General features: G+C 42.9%; 1 protein-coding gene across 1 annotated transcript in view; it reads left to right on the forward strand.

Moving 5' to 3' along the window:
• Nucleotides 1–21,011, forward strand: part of NSUN3 (NOP2/Sun RNA methyltransferase 3) — a 33,287-nt gene extending 12,276 nt beyond the window's left edge. The window contains exons 5-6 of the mRNA XM_045002177.1: nt 2,285–2,406; nt 20,675–21,011. Of these exons, the coding sequence (XP_044858112.1) occupies nt 2,285–2,406; nt 20,675–20,936 (384 nt within the window). The 3' untranslated portion in view covers nt 20,937–21,011. The remainder of the gene's footprint in view (nt 1–2,284; nt 2,407–20,674) is intronic.
• Nucleotides 21,012–24,843: the final 3,832 nt, after the last annotated feature.

Raw genomic sequence — 24,843 nt, forward strand, 5'->3', positions numbered from 1 at the left:
TTGTTTTTTTTTTCATGCTTCTAAAAAGCAAAAAATGATGCTTTAAATTTCTACAGAAATTATTTTCCAATACTTTCCAATCAGGTGCATTGCACAGATAGTTACCTTCTTTACAGTTAAGAACATAAGAACATAAGAAAGGCCGTACTGGGTCAGACCAAAGGTCCATCTAGTCCAGTATCTGTCTGCCAACAGTGGCCAATGCCAGGTGCCCCTGAGGGAGTGAACCTAACAGGCAATGATCAAGTGATCTCTCTCCTGCCATCCATCTCCATCCTCTGACGAACAGAGGCTAGGGACACCCTTCTTACCAATCCTGGCTAATAGCCATTTATGGACTTAGCCACCATGAATTTATCCAGTCCCCTTTTAAACATTGTTATAGTCCTAGCCTTCACAACCTCCTCAGGTAAGGAGTTCCACCAGTTGACTGTGCGCTGCGTGAAGAAGAACTTCCTTTTATTTATTTTAAACCTGCTGCCTATTAATTTCATTTGGTGACCCCTAGTTCTTGTATTATGGGAATAAGTAAATAACTTTTCCTTATCCACTTTCTCAACATCACTCATGATTTTATATACCTCTATCATGCCCCCCCTTAGTCTTCTCTTTTCCAAACTGAAGAGTCCTAGCCTCTTTAATCTTTCCTCATATGGGACCCTGTCTAAACCCCTAATCATTTTAGTTGCTCTTTTCTGAACCTTTTCCAGTGCTAGAATATCTTTTTTGAGGTGAGGAGACCACATCTGTACACAGTATTCGAGATGTGGGCGTACCATGGATTTATATAAGGGCAATAATATATTCTCAGTCTTATTCTCTATCCCCTTTTTAATGATTGCTAACATCCTGTTTGCTTTTTTGACCGCCTCTGCACACTGTGTGGACATCTTCAGAGAACTATCCACGATAACTCCAAGATCTTTTTCCTGACTCGTTGTAGCTAAATTAGCCCCCATCATGTTGTATGTATAGTTGGGGTTATTTTTTCCAATGTGCATTACTTTACATTTATCCACATTAAATTTCATTTGCCATTTTGTTGCCCAATCACTTAGTTTTGTGAGATCTTTTTGAAGTTCTTCACAATCTGCTTTGGTCTTAACTATCTTGAGTAGTTTAGTATCATCTGCAAACTTTGCCACCTCACTGTTTACCCCTTTCTCCAGATCATTTATGAATAAATTGAATAGGATTGATCCTAGGACTGACCCTTGGGGAACACCACTAGTTACCCCTCTCCATTCGGAGAATTTACCATTAATTCCTACCCTTTGTTCCCTGTCCTTTAACCAGTTCTCAATCCATGAAAGGACCTTTCCTTTTATCCCATGACAGCTTAATTTACGTAAGAGCCTTTGGTGAGGGACCTTGTCAAAGGCTTTCTGGAAATCTAAGTACACTATGTCCATCGGATCCCCCTTGTCCACATGTTTGTTGACCCCCTTCAAAGAACTCTAATAGATTAGTAAGACACGATTTCCCTTTACAGAAACCATGTTGACTATTGCTCAAGAGTTTATGTTTTTCTATGTGTCTGACAATTTTATTCTTTACTATTGTTTCAACTAATTTGCCCGGTACCGACGTTAGACTTACCGGTCTGTAATTGCCGGGATCACCCCTAGAGCCCTTTTTAAATATTGGCGTTACATTAGCTAACTTCCAGTCATTGGGTACCGAAGCCGATTTAAAGGACAGGTTACAAACCTTAGTTAATAGTTCCGCAACTTCACATTTGAGTTCTTTCAGAACTCTTGGGTGAATGCCATCTGGTCCCGGTGACTTGTTAATGTTGAGTTTATCAATTAATTCCAAAACCTCCTCTAGTGATACTTCAATCTGTGACAGTTCCTCAGATTTGTCACCTACAAGAGCCAGCTCAGGTTTGGGAATCTCCCTAACATCCTCAGCCGTGAAGACTGAAGCAAAGAATCCATTTAGTTTCTCCGCAATGACTTTATCATCTTTAAGCGCTCATTTTGTATTTTCATTGTCAAGGGGCCCCACTGGTTGTTTAGCAGGCTTCCTGCTTCTGATGTACTTAAAAAACATTTTGTTATTACCTTTGGAGTTTTTGGCTAGCCGTTCTTCAAACTCCTCTTTGGCTTTTCTTATTACACTCTTGCACTTAAGTTGGCAGTGTTTGTGCTCCTTTCTATTTGCCTCATTAGGATTTGACTTCCACTTTTTAAAGGAAGTCTTTTTATCTCTCACTGCTTCTTTTATCTCTCACTGCTTCTTTTAATACTTTTGTTCATTCTTTTACTCATTGGCTGTACAGGTACTGCTGGATGCTCCGTGTTCAAATGACAGAAGTTGGTTATTCTCTTCTGATATTCAGCAGGCTACACTTAGACTCATCCAAAGGAAGGAGTTATCTGCTCTACAGGTACAGCTACTAAGGTGAGAAGTGGAAAGAAAAGCTGTTACAGCATCTTTCTCATGATTAAATTAAATAAAATTGTGGCCAGATTTGGTAACAACCAAATCCAAGTTTCATGTACAGTACTCCTTCCCCTCGGTAAGTGCAGAATGTAGCATTGTTAAATTTAAAGTTAGATAAGAGTTAATGTAGAGCTATTTAAATGTAGAACTGCAATATAAACACCAGGGTACAAATCCTCAACTGACATACAGCCCATGCCCTTCTATTGACTTCATTAAGAGTGCATCTTCATGTAATACTTGGCCTCAGTTGCTGAATGATTCAAAACACCCTGCTATGATACAGAAACAAACACAGAGGGAGCACCTAAAAAGTTCATTGTGGCTTTAGAGGTATTTTTGATTCTGGCCATATTCCACATTTTAAGCGGAGGTTTGAGTATGGTTTATAATTGTTTTTAAAAAACATTTTCTAAAGCCTGCTTACCCTGCAAGAATCCCTGTCTACCGTATTGTTCCGAGTATAGGCCGCTCCTGATTATAAGCCGCACCCTTAAAGTTTGGTGCTATTTTAAAAAATTTAAATTTTTAACTTTTTTTAACTTAAAGAAAATATACACATTAGTAGAACAGTAAAACAGTATTTTATTTAATGAATAGGAATGTACCAGTATTTTTAACACTTTTAACACTTTTGGTAGTCCTGCTTTTGACGGCATATGTTATATACTCAGAAATATTGAAAACTATTTTGTAGTTATACTGTAAATAAAGAAGGGAAAAGGAATGGACAACAAGGAGACTGATGGAAACAGTTCTCACCCTCTCCCCTGCACAACAATCAACATTAGCAAATGTTCTTAGGGTTAGGGATCATGCCCCCCCCCCCCCCCGCGCGAACTCCTGCCCCATCCAACCCCCCGCGTTCCTTGACACCTTCCCCCACCCCAGGGACCCCTGCCCCATCCAACCACCCCTTCTCTCTGTCCCCTGACAGCCCCTGGAACCCTTGCCCCTGACTCCCTCCCACCACCCCATCCATCCCCTGATCCTTTCTAACTGCCCCACCAGGACCCTTGCCCCTATTCAATCCCCCTGTTCCCTGCCCTCTGACCCCCCCCAACCCCTATCCACCCCCCACCCCGAACCCCCCTGCCCTCTCTCCAACACCCCCTCCCTGCCCCCTTACTGCGCTGCCTGGATGTGGCTGGCGGCACTACAGTCCGGCCGCGGCTGGAGCCAGGAGCCCCGGGATGCTGGGCCGGGGCAGGAGTCACGCGGCCGGAGCTGGAGGATGTGGCGGGAGCCGAACAGCCAGAGCCAGGTAGCTGGCCGGCCAGAGTAGGGCGGCCGGGAAGGGATGCGGGGCCGGAGCTGGGCGGCGGGGACGGGCGATGCGGGGCCGGGCGACGCGCGGCCAGGGCCGGCGCCGGGGGATGTGCAGCCGGGCAGGGCCGTCCAGAGAATTCTGGGGGCCCGGGGTCTTCAGCGGGGGGGGCACCTTCCGTTCCGGTACCTGCTGCTGAAGTGTCCCGAAGACCCGCCGCGGGGCGCCCCCGCCGCCGAATTAGCGCCGAAGCGGGACCTGCCGCCGTAGTGCAGCCCGGTCTTCGGCGGTAATCTGGCGGCGGGAGGCCCCGCTGCGGGTCTTCGGGGCACTTCGGCAGCGGGTCCCAGAACGGAAGGACCCCCTGCCGCCGAATTACCGCCGAAGACCGGGCTGCACTTCGGCAGCGGGTCCCGCTTCGGCGGTAACTTGCCAGTGGGGGGTCCTTCCGCCCTGGAGCGGAAGGACACCCCCCCCCCCCCCCCAGGCGAAGACCGGGAGCAGAAGAAGCTCCTGCGCCCGGCCCTGCAAGAGTTTTCCGGGCCCCCCGGAGCGAGTGAAGGACCCCGCTCTGGGGGCCCCGAAAAACTCTCGTGGGGGCCCCTGCTGAGCCCGGGGGCAAATTGCCCCACTTGCCCCCCCCCCGGGCGGCCCTGAGGCCGGGGCCGGCGGGTACACGGGGCTGGGGCCGGGCAGCGGGGGAGGCGGGGACACGGCCAGCGGAGGCAGGTACGCGGGGGGGGCGGGGACATGGCCGGGGCTGGGGCCAGGCGGCGGGGGAGGCGGGGACGCGGCCAGCGGAGGCAGGTATGCGGGGGGGGGCGGGACGTGGCCGGGGCCGGAGCCAGGCGGCGCGAGACCAGGGCCGGCGGAGGCGGGTGCGTGGGGCCGGGCGGCGGGGGAGGCGGGGACGCGGCCAGGGCTGGAGCCGGGTGGCGCAAGGCCAGGGCCAGTGGAGGCGGGTACGCGGGGCCGGGCGGCGGGGGAGGCGGGGACGCGGCCGGGGTTGGAGCCGGGCGGCGGGGGAGGCGGGGACGTGGCCATGGCCGGGGTCGGAGCCGGGCGGCGGGGACGTGGCCGGGGCTGGAGCCGGGCGGCGGGGGAGGCGGGGACACGGCTGGGGCAGCCCAGAGCCCTCTGAGTCCCGGCCGCGGCTGGGATTTAAAGGGCTCTGGGCTCCCCGCCGCAGCGGGCAGCCCAGAGCCCTCTGAGTCCTGGCTGCGGCTGGGATTTAAAGGGCTCTGGGCTCCCCACCGCAGCGGACAGCCCAGAGCCCTCTGAGTCCCGGCCGCGGCTGGGATTTAAAGGGCTCTGGGCTCCCCGCCGCAGCGGGCAGCCCAGAGCCCTCTGAGTCCTGGCCGCGGCTGGGATTTAAAGGGCTCTGGGCTCCCCACCGCAGTGGACAGCCCAGAGCCCTCTGAGTCCCGGCCGTGACTGAGATTTAAAAGGCTCTGGGTTCCCCGCCACAGCGGGCAGCCCAGAAGCCTCTGAGTCCCGGCCACGGCTGGGATTTAAAGGGCTCTGGGCTCCCCGCCGCAGCGGGCAGCCCAGAAGCCTCTGAGTCCCGGCCACAGCTGGGATTTAAAGGGCTCTGGGCTCCCCACCACTGCGGGCAGCCCAGAGCCCACTGACTCCCTGCCGCGGCTGGGATTTAAAAGGCTATGGGCTCCCCGCAGCTGCCGGCAGCCCAGAGCCCTCTGATTCCCTGCCGCGGCTGGGATTTAAAGGGCTCTGGGCTCCCGCCACGGCTATTATCCCGATTGTAGGCCGCACCCCTAGTTTAAAACTTAAATTAGGGGGAAAAAGTGCGGCCTATACTCGGGAGAATACGGTACTTTCAATGGAGTGGTCTGTACCCATGTCCAATAGTGGAAGTTCTGATCAGGCATTTTTCTCTGTTGTTTTTCAGCAGAATTATCACTTGAAGTTCACTTTTAGGCTAATTTGATGACAAACATGCCAGTCAGTGATGGTTACCACTAGAGTTGTCACAATAGATCTCAGATTGTTCTGCCTCTCTGTTTGTGTTATTTGGACTGTGTCCAGGAGGAGCGTAAGGGCCCAGTGTTGTCCACACTTACACACACGAACTCCGTTTACCCATGTGAGCAAGTGTGTTTGCAGGATTGAACCATAAGTTTTTAGCTGTCTGTGTTGCTGCTGCAGAATTGTTACAGCTTTGCAGTGTTTGAGGCACATGCCTATAAATAAGAGGTTAAGCAGCTATACAAATGGTAGTGTTTATCACAATTTAATCTAAATCAGGTTTGTTGGATATTTTACTTGAAAAGGAATTTCATTCCTGTACAAGGTTCTAGGTCAGCGGTATGGAAAACTGAAGCCCTTTCTTTATCCAGAGCATGAGAAACAGCAATTCAAGCTTCCCCACAATACCTGTGATAAATGGGGGAAGGGGGGGAGCAGTAGCTCCCTTTGATGGACACCCAGCCAGCCAGTTAGTTGTAAAATCCCTCCTGGTCTGTTCTCTGCTTGCTTTACCCACAGGTAAAGAAAAGAAGTAGGCACCTGACCAAAAGAGCCAATGGGAAGGTAGAACTTTTTAAAATTGGGAAAGAAACTTTCCCTTTGTCTGTTGTTCTCTGGGCTTCAGGGACACGGAGCAGTAATGCTGTAAGCAGCATTAAGCCAGGTATAATTATAGATTATCAATTCATACCTCGAACCTACTTATCTGGATCCTCGGATATGTAAAAAAAATTAGGGAATGTCTAAAAAGACGCAATTAGGGTTATTTCTTATTGGCTTGTGGATTCCTCTGTGCTAACCCCAGATGCTTTTGTTTGCTTATAACCTTTAATATGAACCCCCAAGAAAGCTAGTTTGAGTACTTGATTTTTGGATTGCTCTTTTAAAATCTAGCAAAAGCCTGAGTTCTAGATGTATTTTCTTTCTTTTTGTTTTTAATAAAATTTACCTTTTTTAAGAACAGGATTAGATTTTTGGTGTCCTAAGAGGTTTGTGCATATGCTGTTTGATTAGCTGGTGGCAACAGCTAACTGCCTTTGTTTTCTTTCTCAGCTCTTCCCGGTGGGGTGGGGGGTGTGTGTGAAAGGGCTTGAGGGTATCCCACAGGGAGGAATTCCCAAGTGCTCCTTCCTGGGTCCAAGGGTTGTTTTATTTTGCATTTGAGTGGTGGCAGCGTTTACCAAGTCAAGGTCTGAGAAAAGCTGTAACCTTGGGAATTTAATACAAGCCCGGAGTGGCAAGTATTAATTTTTAGAATCCTTGCGGGCCCCCACTTTCTGCACTCCGGGTGACAGAGTGGGGATTCAGCCTTGACAATACCTTTCAGATTTGGTTTGACTATATTTTGTTGAAAAAGGAATAGTGCTGAAAGTTTATTATTTAGTTTTTGCCTCTAACCACATGAAAATTTATATTTTTTCCTATTAAAGCCTTTTGATTTACTATTAATACAACTGTTGTCCTTGTATATGTGTTATAGAAAATAATTTTGAAAAGTTGAAACAAACAATTAAATAATGCAATACGGTATAATAAATGAACATGGTTTTGGAGATGGGTTAAAGAAGAATTATTTTTCTTTCCAAAAAATAGTTTCTGCAGCTGTATGTTGTTTTATAGCTATTGAGCAAACACTAAACTTCTAAATGCGCACAATGATTTGCTTCAGAAGTATCCAGCTGTCAAGGCAAATTGAGAGAGGAATAAAGTAATATTTTTTTTTAAAGAGTGTTTTTTATGGAAGGCTCCATAGGAACAGTGTAAAATACTTTTGCATGACTTCCAGAGAAAAAAGGCCTCCCAGAAATCTATGATTGATAACAGAAATATGAGTGTCTTATTGCAATAATGCATCATGTCACCCATTTCCTTTGAAGAAATCAATCACATTTGAAACACTGACCTCCTTCAATTTTCTCTTTTCAATATTTGACATGTAAAATCTAATTTGTGAACTTCTAGCAAAAGGAAGCATACATCATTCACTGAAATTTTCCAAATTTGTATAAATCATTCTGGATTATAATCCTGATGTAGGAAACTCTTGACAGCAGGAACCTGGTTTTTAAAAAAGCAAGCCAAAAAAGTGCCTGTCACCCCAAATAATATTTAATACAATTATCCTTAAATCTAGAAGAGAAAAACATCACATCTGCTGAATGTGCAGTGAACTAGCCTCAAACAGTAGCAGCAACAAAAATTTGGATTTGTGAGGACAATATATTTTTGATCTGAATGTTAATATAGCTTTCCTTCCAATGGGCTCAATAAGACTGTAAATTCAGCAATGTATGCACTGTAATTTTTCACTTATCTGGATTTTGGAATTTAGGGAGTAAATCATTTTTATTAGGCTCCTGTTGTCAGGAGTATGTCAAGGATTAAGATTCAGCAAGATATTTAAGCATGTGCATAGTCCCAATGAGTTCAGTAAATGGTTTAATAATGCTTTGGATTTCGATAGAATCTTTTATCTCAGGATGCTTTACAAACACAAATTCTCACAAAACCTCATCAAGAAAAAGGATGAAGCAGTGTCAGGGAGAAGCTAAGTGACTTCTGCAAGGTGGGTCAGCAATTCAGTGGCAGCAATAATAATAGAATACAGTTCTACTCACTGTCAATTACTGCTCTGAAGGCCTGTGCGTGACAAGATTGAGGAACATAAGAATGGCCATTCTGGGTCAGACCAAAGGTCCATCCAGCCCAGTATCCTGTCTGCCGACAGTGGCCAATGCCAGGTGCCCCAGAGGGAATGAACCTAACAGATAACGATCAAGTGATCTCTCTCTTGCCATCCATCTCCATCCTCTGACAAACAGAAGCTAGGAACACCATTCCTTACCCATCCTGGCTAATAGCCATTAATGGACTTAACCACCATGAATTTGTCTAGTTCTTTTTTAAACCATGTTATAGTTCTAACCTTCACAACCTCCTCAGGCAAGGAGTTCCACAGATTGACTGTGCGCTGTGTGAAGAGGAACTTCCTTTTATTTGTTTTAACTGAGTTCAAATTGTGGCTCTAATAGAGACTTTACCATTGATCCTGAGCAAGTTGTTTAAAATGTCTACCTCAGTTTCCCTAATTGTAAAACAGGGATAAATACCTATCTACTTCAGAGATTTTATTAGGATTAATTAGTTCTTTGTAAAGGCTGAACATTTACATTGTTTAGCTGTAATTCTTAAATATAGAAGAAAAGAGAATAATAACAACATGGATGAAATGCAAATGAGATAAATTAATATTGTCAGGTCAAATTTGGCCCAAAATTTGTGATTTTTTAAAAAAATCAACTTTCAAGTTAAGGTATAGAAATGCAGAGCCAAACAATTGAACTCCTCCTTGTAGTAACAATTGTGATGACCGTACAGTTATGATTACTGTATAATAGCGTTTGCAGGCCCAGATTAGGTTGAACTGTTTTTTTAAAGGCAAATTTGATTCCCCCCCTTTTTTTTTTTGCTTTATGATGTCATTGCACAGCAGAGCTAAGGTTGTTTGGGCCAAAATTGATTGGTAATACTTTAAAAAATGTAGCCAGTGCTCAGGATTTCAGTGCATTTTAACTAGATCGGAAGTGTGAAGAGTCTGCATTAATCTGATCGTTTGATACAGAAAAATGTTTTGACACAGAATGCTAAATTTTTTAAAGGCCTTATTTTAATTTTAAGTCACTCATTGTTTTATTTGTAAACTTTTGGAATATTCATCTTTTACTCAGAGTAAGAGGTGAAATTTTGGAGAGAACACAGTGTATTCTTTGTATGTAATGAAGTGTTTGAATTGCTGTACACAATTCAACCGTAACTATGTAATATGTATTTTTATTATTACTGTTGTGCAACTGAAGTGCTGTAGTGCAGTATTGTGTATGTGCTTGTGTGTATATATAACTTCAATTTTACTATGAATATTGGTAATAATACGGTATTTGAAATGGTTTCGGTTAGCATTTTTTTGTAAGCCAGGAGGCTTACAAAAAAAAAAAAAGAGTGAGTGAATTCAGAAAAATAGGGAATTAATAGCATTAGTTAAACCCAGGTGCAAAGAGGTAGATGCTGCACAAGCTTCCTCAGAAAGCTTCTGGTCCATGTTACTCTTGCTGCTTCAGTCCTAGGCTTCTCCTGAGCAGAGATTGCTGATCATGCAGCCGCACTACATGATGGCTTAGAGATCTACACAAATGGGTGGACTAGGATGAGCTCACCATTTGCCCTTGTGTCATAACATAGGATTTTCAGCGCAGCCAGGTGACTAGCTAATACCGTAACCTAATATGCCACCTAACCTGCACTGTTCTCTTGAGTCCAGCCTTTTGAAAATATTCTTTCTTCTGAAAGAGAGTGAACAGACTACTGCTTGTCAAAACACAGCTATTATATGTTTATCTACTTTCGCCAGCAGTTGAAAAATAGTGATGTGGTCTCACTAAAGAATTGATTCATTTTTAATGAAAAATGGCATTTAATATGTAGTAAATGTTGTACATTACCAGATATATTTCCCCCTCAAAATTTCTAGGTTATTTGCACGTTTCCATTGAGGTAGTGAATTTGCTTAACGTGATTGGAAATAAACTGCACCGCTTCTTTCCATTCATTTTCATTTTTTATCATGCTTTCTGTTCAGACAGAGGAGAGATGGATTTTCTGTCTCTATGTGAATAGGTAAAATATCTTATTTTTTACTAGAGCAGCAGCCAGTAATGCAGAAAAGATTGTTTTAATTTCTTACCTTTTTTTCTGGGAGTTATAATTCACTCATTTAATTGCATTGGGCAGTACAAGGTACACAGATCACTATACAAGGTCCTAACCCAGGTGAATTTTCTCTTGATGCTTTATTTAAACTTAAGAGAAAAACAAGACTCTTTTTTTCACTTACACATTTTTTGAAAGCCTCTTGTTAAAAAAAAAAAAAAAAAAAGGTCTTGCTATTTATTGCTGCCTTCTGGTGTTTTCAAAGACAGAGATTGAACTCTTCTTCCATATGTTGCTAAAGAGGGTCTGATTTCTCTGATCACATGTACAGTAGAACCTCAGCCTTATGAACACCTCGGGAATGGAGGCTGTTTGTAACTCGGAAATATTCATAACTGTGAACAAAACATTTCTTTCCAAAGTTTACAACTGAACATTGACTTAATACAGGTTTGAAACTTTACCACACAGAAGAAAAATGCTGCTTTTAACAATTTTAATTTAAATGAAACACGTGCGGAAACCGTTTCCTTGTCTTGTCAAATGTTTTTTTGAACTTTCCCTTTATTTTTTTAGTAGTTTATGTTTTACATGGTACTGTACTGTATTTGCGATTTTTTAAATTTTTTTTGTCTCTGCTGCTGCCTGATTGTGTATTTCTGGTTCCAAATGAGGTGTGTGGTTGATTGGTCAGTTTGTAACTCTGGTGTTCATTAACTCTGCGGTTCTACTGTATCCATTTCACACAAGCCTTTCCTTGCAGTTAGTGGTCCCTCTCTAATCAGATGATGGCTGTGGTCCTCCTGCACTAAGCCACTTAAGCATGTCCTTAACTTTAAGCAAATGAGTAGTCCCCTTGAAGTCACCTTTCACTCAGTTAACTGGATAAGGTCTTATCAGTGGGGATTTGCTCTTATTTTAGCCATCAGCAACCTGTCATCAGTGTATCTGCACCAGCAGAAACCCCAGTGTAGCCAGGGTAAAACTCCTATCAGAGACAATTAACAGCAGTGAATTTACTCCAGAAAATAAATTTATTTCACAAGGTCTGTATCTCAGTGGTCTGAGTAGCTCAAGAGAGCAGCAGTTGGATACAGGGCTCTTCACCTTTAGCCCTTCCATTCAAGTCCAGCTGAAGTCAGTAGTGACATCAAAGCTACAGTACACCGCTACCTCAATATAACGCCACCCGATATAACACGAATTTGGATATAACGCGGTAAAGCAGTGCTCCGGGGGGGCGGGGCTGTGCACTCCGGTGCTTCAAAGCAAGTTCAATATAACACTGTTTCACCTATAACGCAGTAAGATATTTTGGCTCCCAAGGACAGCGTTATATCGAGGTAGAGGTGTATTACTATATAAAGGCCTCAGTGACGTGTGTAAATAGGAATTGGTTAATTTCCTAATGAACAACTGTGTGTTTATGTCACAAAAATATCATACTTAGCATTCATTTGGCAATGTTATTAGTCTCAGCAGAGAGGCCAAGAACTGGGGAGTGAACAAAATTTATGGCGTACGTCTACACAGCAATTAAAAGCTCAGGGACCCTCCCACCTCGCAGGATTCTAGAGGCCAGGCTTCAGCTCAAGCCTGAATATCTACACCACAGTTAAACAGCCCATGAGCCCGAGTCAGCCAGCAGGTGCCAGCCGCGGGTTTTTAATTGCCATGTTGACATACCCATGGTTGTCAGCGGTGGTGTTCCAGTGCACGGATAGGCATGTGAGCAGGATTGTACTGTGGAGTTTCAGTCTCCTGGGGTGTCAGTTTACGGCTTTTCACCAGTCCTACGTTTAGTAGAAAAAGAGAAAAGAATAGAAGGTTAGCATCTTTGTTTTTCAGTATGAAAAGACTGAAAAATCTAGTTTATCCTTGTAAACCGTAACTTTCACTGTAAGTGAAAACTGACTGCATAGCTAAGTGGCTACATACTAATTTTTCTTATAGAAAACCCTAACATCCATCATTATAGAGTGGGATTTTCAAAGGCCCCTATGTGACTTAGAAGCATAAATACCAAGTAGATTTGGTCAAAAGTCGGCATTTCTCATCTGTGGGAGATTCTGAAGGGGAAAACTCATTCCATTTTGGAACAAAGAGTAAAAAAATTCAAAATATCTGATGGAAGGGAAAATTCCCCCAAATTTCATTTTGAAATAATTAAAACTGTTTCAAAAATTTCTAAACAAAATTGACCCTCGGCGCCCAAGCTCAGGTTTCTGACTCAGCTGCTGTTCTCAGGGCGTCTGTGCTCCAGTAGAGGTGCCATGGAGCAGGGAGCCTGGAAGACCTGCGGTCCCTGACTCCAGGGAAGTCCATATGGCAGGGCTGCCCCATGGAGCTGGGGACCCTGGCAGGAAATCAGACAAGTTTGTGACAGAGCCCTGCGCATGTTTCATTGGAATTTCATTGAAATTGATGTTTCTGTGAAACATTTTGTGTTTGACAAATTGGCATTTTCTGAGGAAAATCTGTTTTGTCAGAAAATTCCTGACCATCTCTAACTCCCTTTGGGGCTTTTTAATATCCCACCTGTAGTGCTGCCTGGGATGAAGTCCCTAGGAGATTTTGTGAGTCTTTTGTTCTCCTTTCCCTCGTAGAGGAAGTGCTGCTTGGACTGTAGACAAAGATGGTGTTTTTTAATTAGTGAACTAAGTTGTTGGCATAAAAAAGAACATTCATTCAGCTCAGGCATTTGAAAGTTTGCAAGAGAAGAAGCCATTTCCATTACGATTACATGACTAGAGTATTTAAGTTTTGTGACTGCGGCATATGTGGAATGCCTCCTGCTGGTGGAGTCTGTCTTGCTAAAAATAGCATTGCCACTTGTGATAATGGCAGCATGGAAACTCAGAGTGGGCACTTGCAAACCAGGTGCGACATTTAATATGGAAATAAAATATATCTGAACGTTACACAGCTGATTGTTACAATTCTGATGGTTAAACCATCATGGGAGCAAGAAGGAAACTGGTAGTCGGCTTCTAGTACAGGGCTTCTGTATTTCTGGTGTTGTAAATGACATACAGTAGGTCTCTGTTAGCAAGAGGATCATCTCCAGGACTTGCCTCAGAGTAAGAGGGGCCTGTTGTCTTTCAAAGTGTTCAGGCTGCAGGGGAAAGCAAAACAGGTGAGATTTTCCTTTAAAAAAATTGCTTGATATAACTCCTTTTTTTAATCTTAATTATTGTTCGGACTGACATTGTCTCTATATGACAAGAAAGCTCACTGTAATGAGGAGAGAGGAAAGCATAATGCTTGGGACACAGAGAGAATATTTGTACTGATGTCACGCCATCCCCATGCCATGCTGTCATCATGATATATTGTGAATTAGATATTGTAGACATAGGGAATTTCCCTGGCCTTGACAGCTTGATTTTGGAAAAACTATGGGATATAACTGACATGACTCTGGGATGACTGGGCTCAGTTTGATTTTTAAAGAAGGGGAGGGAGAATTCCATGATCTAATTCATCTCAAATGAGAAGGGGTATGGATTAAAAGTAAATGTGACTTCAGATTCTTTGCCACATGAATGGTTTAGAAGGGATTCATTGCTTTTTTTTCCTGATCAAAACCAGAAAAATCCATTTTCTGCTTAGTAACCAAAAGGTGGCACTGTTGAAATGTTACATTTGTTTTGTAACTTGCCCTGAAACCCATATAATCTTTCTTTTAACACTGAAAATGGTTAAATTAGTGATATAATTAATGCTGACCCTTCCGAAAAAATGTAGAACATATAATCATGCACAGAAAGAGCCGACTGGGGACGTGGGATTGGTAATACAAAATACTATGCCGGTATTGTTTTGATATCCACTTATATGTCTGTTTTATAAAAGGCTGGGTCTGTAATACCACTTTTAAAAAAAGGGATAAAATGGCAACCTATCACGTTGTTTAATTTACTTTTAGTGTGAAATACCCACTTTGGGGCATTAGTTAACTCCAAAGTTTTTGTGACATTTAAGTGTTTCAAAGTCATTGAACGCATGTCTGTACAACAGCTCTTTTTATTTTTTGAGATACTGAAGTAATCTTATTGCTCTTTTTCTTTTTCATTTCTAATTTAATTTTTAAGTGTCAGTTTCCTCTCCTGTTACATTTAATGTGAATCTTGAGACTTCAACCAAAGAAAACATTAAGTATGTGTTAGAATACGATGTAGTTTTTCAAAATCACATCCAACAACCCTGCCTGGCAGGGGGTCAGATTAGATGACCTTAATAGGTCTTTTCCACCTGTGAGTGCTGTAATTCAATATGCATGTTAGTAAATCTGTCCCTAAAGAGATATTCAGTAAAAAATGAGTGATAATGAATTCTTTGTAAATACATAATTTCTACCATAGGGGAATTTACATGCCTCTTAATTGCATTAGAGTTGTATCTGGGTTTGCTAAACATCCATCTGAAAAATGGTATACAGTTATGTCCTGACTATTACATATGTCTGTCTTGGAAATATTTTAATTATTTAAAGATGAATTTAATTATCCAAAAATGTTGATATCACTATTTAAGCCATGCGTAGTGTGGGCAAGCATCATGCAAACTTCCACAGACATATCTGCCAGTCCCCCTCAAATCTAATTTGCCATGTCCCAGCCCTTTAGTGATTGAAAACATTATTAAACGGTTGTGAGTATTTGATATCACAGTGGGTCCCATAAATTGTACTAATCCGATATCTCGTAAAGTACCACATGACACCCAGGGAAGGATTTATTTTTGCCTCTGAACATTTTTATTTTCTTTCTCAGTGCCTCTCTTCCCTCATCCTCCTCCTGTTATAAAACCTAATGGCATTTTTTGCAGCTTCTCTTCCTATACACATACAGATGTGCATTATCTGCCTGAAAGTCCTGGCTACCTGGAAGAGGAGATCTCGGAGTAGGTCTGGAAATTGTGAATGAATCCTGTTAATGGATAAAATCGAGCCTCAGCAACTTACCATACTACTTTCTTTAGCATCCTAAGTATAGGTACATTTCCATGCTCAACAGCTTGTTAGCCTGTGAAGCCCCCAAAATCTGGCTCTTTTGAAGTGGTGTAATTATTTTAGGCACCTACTTGACAAACTGGGAAGCTTCTTTTGCAGGCTGCTGTGCAGTGATTTGTTAGGCATTTTAATGTTAGTACTATTAACAGTTTGGTCTATAAAACAAAAAATGGGGATTATATGCATCAAAAGTACTACAGAGTCTCCCGTTAACAATTGCCCATCCTTGTTAATAAGCAGTCACAGGTGTCTTTCTTATGACTTTTTAAAGAAATACTCTTACAGGAATGTATGCTGGATTACTTTAAAGTTTAGGTCAAAATAAAGCTTAAAGTATCAGGCGCTCCTGTACTGAACTAGGGCTTCAGTATAGAGAAGTAAAGCTTTAATTCCAAGCCATTTCAATTATGTGCAAATTACTACTACTTTTAATCCAGTATGGTGAATACATGAGCTTGGATTTAAATTTTGGAAAACACATTTAGTGTAACCAGTTTTATATTTTAATAGTTAAGTTTTACTAAAGATTGACTTATGATGCATTAAGAAATAGAATTAAAGGAAATTGCATTACTAGGAACAAATATTATCACAGTTTGATTGTTTTAAAGCAATGTACTTCCGTTTCATTTTCACCAAAGTATTTTTAGGGCCTTTCAGACATTGCTTCCATTTTAATCATACATATTTTGAAATAAGTAGTAGATGTATAAGTGAACTATGCTATTACGTTTGTAGATTTAGAGCCCATTTCTTAAATGTGCAGAGCACCTCATGACAGGTGACACGTGCCTTCAGTGCCTTAAATTTTGTTATTTTTATTTTTGATCAGCCATTGATTGTATCAGGAGTTGAGGGCACAGAGCATCTGACAGGACTAGATTTTTAATGACTGAGTTTTATGTGAGCAATTATAGGCTGTATCAATCTCCTTTTAACCTTATGGTGTAAAGTAATCCTAGATCATGATGTAAGAATTACAAACCTTTCTTTATTTTGCAGTTTGACCATTTTGGGGCACAATCCTGTCAAAATTCACAAGCTAAGAGTGCTCACAGCTGGTCTGTTTTTGATGTGAGATTTCCAAGACTTGCTGCAGGAGGTTATGTTGGTCATTCCAAAGGTGCTGCTCTTTCCTTTGAATCATCATTGAATCACTGCTTCAGCCTAATGTTCTAGGAGCACTGTGCTTTTTGGCAAGGTCTTGACCATTTGCACTTGTGAAAGGTGTTATGGGATCTTTAATAAGCGTAGTAGTGGTAACCCTGTAGTTATGGCCAAATCCCTATTTGGTATTTGTGTTTTATCTACTGTAAATTCTTCCTGCAGTTTCAGCCACTTATGTTTTTTCCTTTCCTAAACTGCAGTGTAGTGTTCTTGCTGTACTGTTAAACAGCGGATGTCATCTCCTCATAGCTGTCTGCATTTCTGTGCTGGGTGAAGAGATTTCTGCATATTTAAAGTTAGTGAGGCACTTTGGGATTCTCTAGGAAGAGAGGTGCTATATAAATGTAAGAGACCCTGCATGTTTAGCAGTGAAATCTCATACATTTGTGGCTTGATAGTAATCTGAGCCACATGGCTTTGCACATCTGGAAAGCTTTGTCAGGGGAGAGGGGGGATCTACTTCTGTGAAATTGGGTACAGTAGATACTTTTTTCAAGATGAGGGGAATGCTTCCCAACATATACTGCCTCCCCAGTCAGAACTTTGCCCTTTCTTTCCATTTTAGAGATTTAAAGATATGTTGGTAAACAAAACACCCATGAGAGGAAAGTATGGTTTTGTGATTAAGGCACTGGACTGGGATTCAGGAGACCTGGATTCAGTTCCCAGCTCTGCCAGAGACTGTTCACCTTTGGCAAGTTGTTTAATCTCTCGGACTCGGTTCTTCATGTGTAAGAAACGGGGAGTACTACTTCCTTTCTTTCCTGTGTCTGCCTTATCTATGTATAGTGTAAACTCTTTGGTGCACAGACTGCCTCTTACAATGTGTTTTGGTACAGTACCCAGCATAATGGGGCCCTGATCTTGGTTGGAACCTCTAAGCACTACTGTAAGATAAGTAAGAAGTTTTTGTACTTTGCATGGCATAACCCCAAATCTCAGCACTTCCCTGAACCCTGTAAATAGTGTTAGTTACAGTACTGTACATAATTCTGTTTATATGCTAATATGCAGGTGATGAATCCTCTCCGGTTCCTGTTTATATAGGGACTGCATTCATGAATTCTTCAGCATCTCCAAGTTCTATTAAATGAAAAGTGACCTAAAATCAGGATGTAATGTTGACCACAGCATAGGGCTTATCCTTCAACTTTTTTTCAGTATTATAATATTTTCATTATCTACAAAAACTCCTCCAACAGAAACAAAACTGGCCATTTAACTAGGCAGTGCTATCCCCTCTCAAAATACTGTGCTGTAGTGTCAGACATTAGCCTGAATTCTGAGGAGACACTTTACCACAAAGTCTTTTGGATTAGAAAACAGTCCTGCCAATTGAGCCTTAACTAACTAATTTCAGAAAGATAAATTGCAAATGCTAGAATGAAAACAAAGCAGAACAGGCAGCCAACAGAGGCACTAAAGCACCTGGTCTAACTTGTCCTTAAGCAGGAAAGAATATTACTTAATTTACAGCACTTCCCTCAACGTGCTTATTCGTGAAGTCAAATATGTGTTGCTGGCTACCTGCCCTGCTTTCCAGTCAATTGTGCTCCACAAGTCCAGGTGCACTCTGGTGGCTTGGCTGCCCTAAACATCGCCCCATTTCTTTTACAAACAATAGGACGGTGAGAGAATGGAGACAAATGCAGAGAGAAAAGGAGGGTGAAGAGGCAAATGGGGGGGGGGTGAGAGAGAAAGGGCAGAGAAGTCACAGTGTGTTTGGTGCCAACACTGGTGCTTCATGTCCCTATTTTCCTGCTGAGAATGATGTGCATAAATGGCAGGTTTGAGGTTAGCTACCCAAATGTGTGTGTGCTAGCACTGCATTAGATTAAACTACAGGAAGGCATATGTTCATTCTGGTAACAAAGCTAAATCGGATTTGTGGGAGGATATTGCACTCTGAACAGAAAGGAGGGTTGGCAGGAATACGCAGCAACACCCACTCACTTGGGAAGCGGAACAGAACTTTACTGTAATAACAATGACTGAAAAAGTTACTCCCTCTGGTGCCTCCTTAGCTTCCACGCAGAGCTCCTCCAACCCTTGCCTTCTCCTGAACCCGGCTTGGATTGGGCTTCTCTTCATTGAGGTTTCATCAATAAAGGGGGAAACTCCCCCAATCACGTTGAAAGAGCCCATTCTTTTCTTCAATGTCCACTTTCCTTCCTCCACCTGTTTAAGTGGCATTACTTATCTGCCAAATGGGAGCTGCACTGAACAGCTCCCCCCATTGGTCTAGAGTGAAATTACACCTTGCATTTTAACTTTCTCTTCAAACAGCGCATCCAGCTGAATAGTCTTTTAATTATGCACTTAGGATATAAATACCATTACGCTTTGTATGAAAAGCCAGTACCAAAAATAGGACTTTATTCTTCCATGACACTACAAGAGCAGTATTTTAAAAAAGAAATGGTTGAGCCCCTTTTTCCCCATGTTATCATAACTCTTTCTTTGAGACATCATACATCACTTACTCCCACTTTTTCAAAATATCTTCTGCTGATTAAATATATATTCTAATATGACCTGTCTCATCAGATCTCAAAAGTGAAGCATGGTCTGGTTAAGCTAGTTTTGCGTGAGATCCCTGTAAGGTGGTGGCAGCATTTTTCCTACTGGATCACTGCTGAACCAGTAGGCCAGCATGGTCTTAGAAAGTGCTGTCTTTGTAGGTGCAGTCTTCCAGAGGAGATATAAAACTGGGTCCTGACCACTCGAATGCATTAATATTTGCGTAGTCCTTTGAAAACATTGAGTTGTTTATTCCTAGTTGAGTAATTGCATTCAGCTGCCTTTTCAAATGAGAGGGGTATGCTTCAGTAAACTTGCATTTAGTATTGCCAACTACTGAAGTGGGCACGTTTCAACCAGAGGTGGCCATATTCCAGTAGTGAGTGAAGTGATCTATTTACATATCAGTTTATAAATCACTCTTAGGAGCCTTCAGGGTGAAAATTGCTAGAAGAGAGATTGTTTTAGGACAACAGCTTTACCAACAGGAGTAACTCTTTTAAACAGTTAATGATGCTAGGTCTGAAGAAAACTACAGTATTGGCAAAAAATAGGTTGTATTGTATCATGGCTTTTTTCCCCTTGCTCCCATAACATTTCATCTGTGATAGTTGAATGTGCCTTACAGATCTTCTTTCAGCGTTTTAAGAACGTATTGGGCTGTTCTCCCCCCCCCCCCTTAATAAGATGTCTGCTTTAATTGAAAGCAAACAGGGTCCCTGTTTCTTTTTCATTTGTTTGGAGGTTGAGGAAAAATAACAGATGCCATTTGTAACATTGAGACTGTATGTAATTGCTGTGGTTTTATTTTTGTAAACAGAGCGGTTGTGCATTTTAACGTTTAGCTTTCATGCAGTTAGAGACATTTGATTAGACAAAGCGTTTGCTGATTAAGGGCCCAATCCTGCAGTGGTTAAATAAATGGAAAAGCTTTTGGATCAGCCCCAAAATATAATATGTTACTAAACAGTCAAAGTTATTGACCCATCATAGGGAGATTGTAAGATAATACAGTAGTAGGGTACCTTTCAAGTAAGCAGTAAGTCTGATTTGCAGAAATACATGCCAAACTACAAGCATAATAATTCTGTGCTATTACTGCAATTGCATGTTCATTTTGGTGTCTGCATGTGCAAATGGCCAGCTAGGTATTTAGCTGGCCATTTTTATGTTCTATCACCCAGTTTGTATGCACAATCACAACACTTCCATGTGCAAATTAGGCATGCAGTTGTGCATGCCCATATTTGAAAATCAGGTCCAAAGAGTACTGGTTAAACGTTGGTAAGATGATCATTCTGAAGTACACTTGGAATCATATATTAAAATGCTACTTGTAAATTGTTATATACCTTTAAGAATATCATAGGGTAGTTTGAAAATACACAGTTAAATGAGAGAGCAGAACGTAACACAGGTAATTCCCTGCGTATCAATGAAATGCTCAGTTGTGACAATTTGATGAAGGTTTATTTCCTGTGGGTGTGTTTTGTTTGTTTGTTTTTTCCCATTTGGTTATGTTTAATAACTCTGACTGATCTAAATTTGGGTTTTTTTGGTTACAGGTCTGCCATTAAAGCCTTGTGTCCTGGAGGATCTGTGATCTATTCTACGTGCACTCTCTCGAAGGCAGAAAACAGTGATGTAATCAGTCACATCCTAAACTCCTGCAGTAACGTTCTGCCTGTAGATATCAGTGAACTGGCCAGTGTCGTTTCTGATGAGTTCTCTCTGGTTGCTGGTGTCCAGCCACATGAACTTTTAGTACTTCCAGCGAAGGGGAAAGCATGGGGGCCTATGTATGTAGCTAAATTAAAGAAAACGTAGTCTGGGTGGCATTATTAGCCTTTTGTAAGTCATATTGACAGATTTTTATTTATTTTAATACACTGTATGCATATGCAGTCTGTGCCAAATATTTGTCCAAGTAGCCTGGATTTAGAGTTGTGAACTGGTATATCAGATGCTGTCAAATGATCATTATGTTTGAGATTTAATTTGTAAATAGACAATATCTAGTATGGCCTAAGCCTGCAGTTGGATCCATTGGCACAAACCTCTGGCATCGGGACCCATGTGGAGCCCATTAATGTATAAGTCTGCAGAGGCAAATGTATTCCAGATTCCGTAATATCTTGAAGAGCCCAAAAGCACAACCTTCTAGACAGCAACATGGCAGAAATGCATCTGCTTTTGGGGTGAAGTGAAGGGCAGCAGCCAACTCGCACAGACCTTGCTGTACAGGGAGGAAGAGAGGCTCTTCAGTGTCTGCCTGAGGTGGACAGGACCTTCGCCATGGTCTCATCTGACTGACCTGCACAAAATAAACCTGCACAGAACTTAACTACTCTTTCACAAGAGGATGCAGAGTTGCATCACCTCTGCTGGGTTTGAAGCGGTCCCGAGGAGTCAGTATGTCAAACCTGATACTCTCACATTCCAGCTAATGGCACAAAAAGAAACACAAGTTGCTTTGTTAAAAAAAATAATCCTAAAATACTTTCATAATGAAAATTTGTTGACAGGAAGACAGATATACAATGTAATGATTTAGTCTACAGAGACATTTTGTACATCAGGGCAGCAGTCAAAGTACAATGCACACGTTTTATATTGTTTTCTATAAAGGAAATGTCAATCTTTTGCCTTTTGCTTATGAATAACTGTTTGGGGTGGGGGTGGGGGTGAGAGAACCCTGAAGAAAGGAAAAATTATCCTTAGTGTTTTCTTGCACTAGAGTATGATGGAAAGTAAACAAGGGTAAACTGGATCTCTTGGGGCATGAAGGAAGCAAATGAGGGTGCCACATGTTACGCTCTGTAGGACAGGATGCGAGACCCTGGCCCAGAAGATGCTTATTCCTAGATTCCAAGGCCAAAAGGGGCCATTGTGCTCATCGGCCTGTATAAATTTCTGTATAACACAGACAGGGCTGAGCACAGCCTCCACTTTCTCATAGTGGAAGAAGGAGCTGGCAGACTGCTAGAACCTAAGAGGGATACTAGAAATCAGCCTCAGCACTCAAGACTTTTGTGTTAATCTTTTAAATACTTGCTAATCCCCAGGTGCTTGACACCGTGAGGACCGGCCAATTCACTCACTCTCTGGCCTAAATGACACTCTGAGAGTGAGCGAGTGTGCACGCACGAGCATGAGAATGATTCGATAGCCTGGTGACTAAAGGACTCACCAGGATGTGGGAGATCCAGTTCCCCTGCTCCAATGGGTATTAGTGCAACAGCTTCAACAGGAGAGACTGACCGCTCATGTCAGAATATCCCAACGGTAAGAGCACTGACCGGAGAGGTGACCAATCTCAGTTCAGATCCCTTCTCCCGCTCAAGCAGAGGGAGACTTTAGCTGGGGATCTCCCACATCCTGGCAGAGTACCCTAACCACTGGGCCATAAAACTTGTGAGGGAAGAGGCCCTCCTCCTCTGGTCATTTTGTGCAAGCTTGCCTAAAGGGGATCCGATTTGGTAAGCAGCCTCTGAGTTCGCTTACTGGATTAGGCCCTGCACACTATTTAAGCAGCCAAATGCTTATTGTCTCCTGGTTGGTGAATCATTCTGGTGCTTAGGTGGGAGATAGACACCTGGACGCCTAGAGGGAGGCAGCAGTGCACATGCCCAGAGGCAGAAACTTAGGCACCAGGGAACTTTTACTGCAAAAACTTAGTTGCCAAGTGTGTTTAGGCACCTACAGGGTTGAGGGGGTAGGAGGGTTGTGTATCACAGTGGTGCCAAAACCAGGACTTAGGCGCCTAAACTAGGCACTAAGGCATCTAACTTATGTTGTGCATTTAACTCAAGAAGCCCAAAGGAACCGTGTGTAGGAAGCAGGATGCTGTTGGTGTACAGGGAGCAAGTGGGTGCTCAGCAGCATGGACTATGGAGATGGGATGAGTCTTATTCAGGAGAGGGGTCGGGGAGACAGGGGTCCCAGTGTATGGGAGAGGTGAAGCAAAAGTAACAGGAGTGAATTTACTTTGCTCAGATTCCTAACATGGAGTAGCCTATCATGGGAAGCATGAAGCTTGAAGCATTGGAAAGTCTTCTCCCTATTACCCCAGCAGGGGCTAGTTTTGTCCATGGCTTATCTGCTAGTCAGCCACTGTCATGGGTATCTGTTACTTCCACCTATTCACTGCTCTAAAAAAAGAAATATTGCAGAACTGAGAGTGTGAATGAGGGAGCCAGTGCCCCAGGCAAACCCAGTGCTGTCTGGGTGGAGATGGAGGTGACAGGGAACACCGCCCACCCCAACCCCTGTCCATGGTCTAAAAATCTTCCAGATGCTGAGATAGGCAGTGAGGAGTCCTGTGGCAAAGAAGGTGATAGTCTGCCAGGTGGGAGCACCAAAGCAGGAGAGCAGGCCTTCCCGGAGGGAGAGGGTAGTGGAAACGATCAGCAGGAAGCAGTGTGGGGGAAAGGGTCTTTGAACTATCATGTCAATACGGCTAGTATGTGGCTGGCTGTGGGTGACACTGCACAACTGGTTGAGCGTTACATGGAGGCTGCATAGTCTAGTGGTTTGGACACTGGGCCGGGAGACAGGACACCTGCGTTCCTTCCTCAGCTCTGGGAAAGGAAATGGGATCTAGTGGGTTAGAGCAGCAGCAGGCCTCGGAGTCAGGACTTCCGGGTTTGAACCCTTGCTCTGGGAGAAGCTGCAGGAAGTGGAAGGCTGGCATGAGGGTAAATATGCAAATGATCCCTGCACATTCACTGCCTATGTAAATTAGGACATTACCTCATTTGCTTAGCTCTTCCAGGCGGCTGATGACTAGCCACGGGGAGGCAGGGAGGGGTCTGGACACACCCATCCTCCCTGTGCCTGTATCCAGGCCAGCACATGCTCCCAGATGTACTTCATGGTCCAGCCCATGATGGGGCACACCAGCTCTGGGACCTTGGCACAGAGAGCCTGGGGGGAGAGCCCTGCATGGATACCCGCAGATATCCACCAATTGGTGAGGCTCTAGATATGAAATTTTGATCCTCATCCAATCCGTGATCTGCAAGAATGATCCACGGGTATCTGTGGATGTGGATACCCGTGGATATAAAGTGGATATCTATGGATTTGCTGGGATTTACCCAGGGGAAACAAGGGGTGGGCAGCTGGGGGGGAAGTATTTCCCGTTGTTTGTTGATTAGTTTTTTCTTTCTTTAAAATCATACATATTTTTAAGTAAACTGCTTTGAAAAATATTCTACTCAGTAATGGTTAGTTTGAAAGGTCTCTTCACTCCTGCCTTTTTTATTTCCAAATCGGTCCAGAAATCGCTGGTTTTCTGTAAGATCTGATTTGTATGCAGAGTCCGTCGTCTTAAGCAGGGACTATTCCAAGCTCTGGCGAAACAGGTTTCTTATTTGTCAAGTTGTTTACTGGTAAGAACTGTCTTCTGTTTACTGCAAAGGTCAGTGACTATATTGACATGAGCTTTTCATCTTTTTTTTTTTCCCCCCAGATTATCAGAATATGAATTGAAAGGGTAAATTATGATGAAAGGCCCTTAAAACAGTAGACTCACAGACATGTCATTTAGCTTTGACATTCAGTTTGTGGCATAATGCAGTCTATCCAGCAGGCTATAATGCAAGTAATTGAAACAAAACCAGAATGATTAATAACTGCAATAACTGCATGCTGTTCAGCGTTTTGTTACATAATTGCAGTCATAATGAGCACTACAGACAATCTGGAGAAGTGGTTTATTCACTGAGTTATG

Source organism: Mauremys mutica, chromosome 1 (genome assembly GCF_020497125.1).
Source record: "Mauremys mutica isolate MM-2020 ecotype Southern chromosome 1, ASM2049712v1, whole genome shotgun sequence".
Classification (NCBI taxonomy): Eukaryota; Metazoa; Chordata; order Testudines; family Geoemydidae; genus Mauremys; species Mauremys mutica.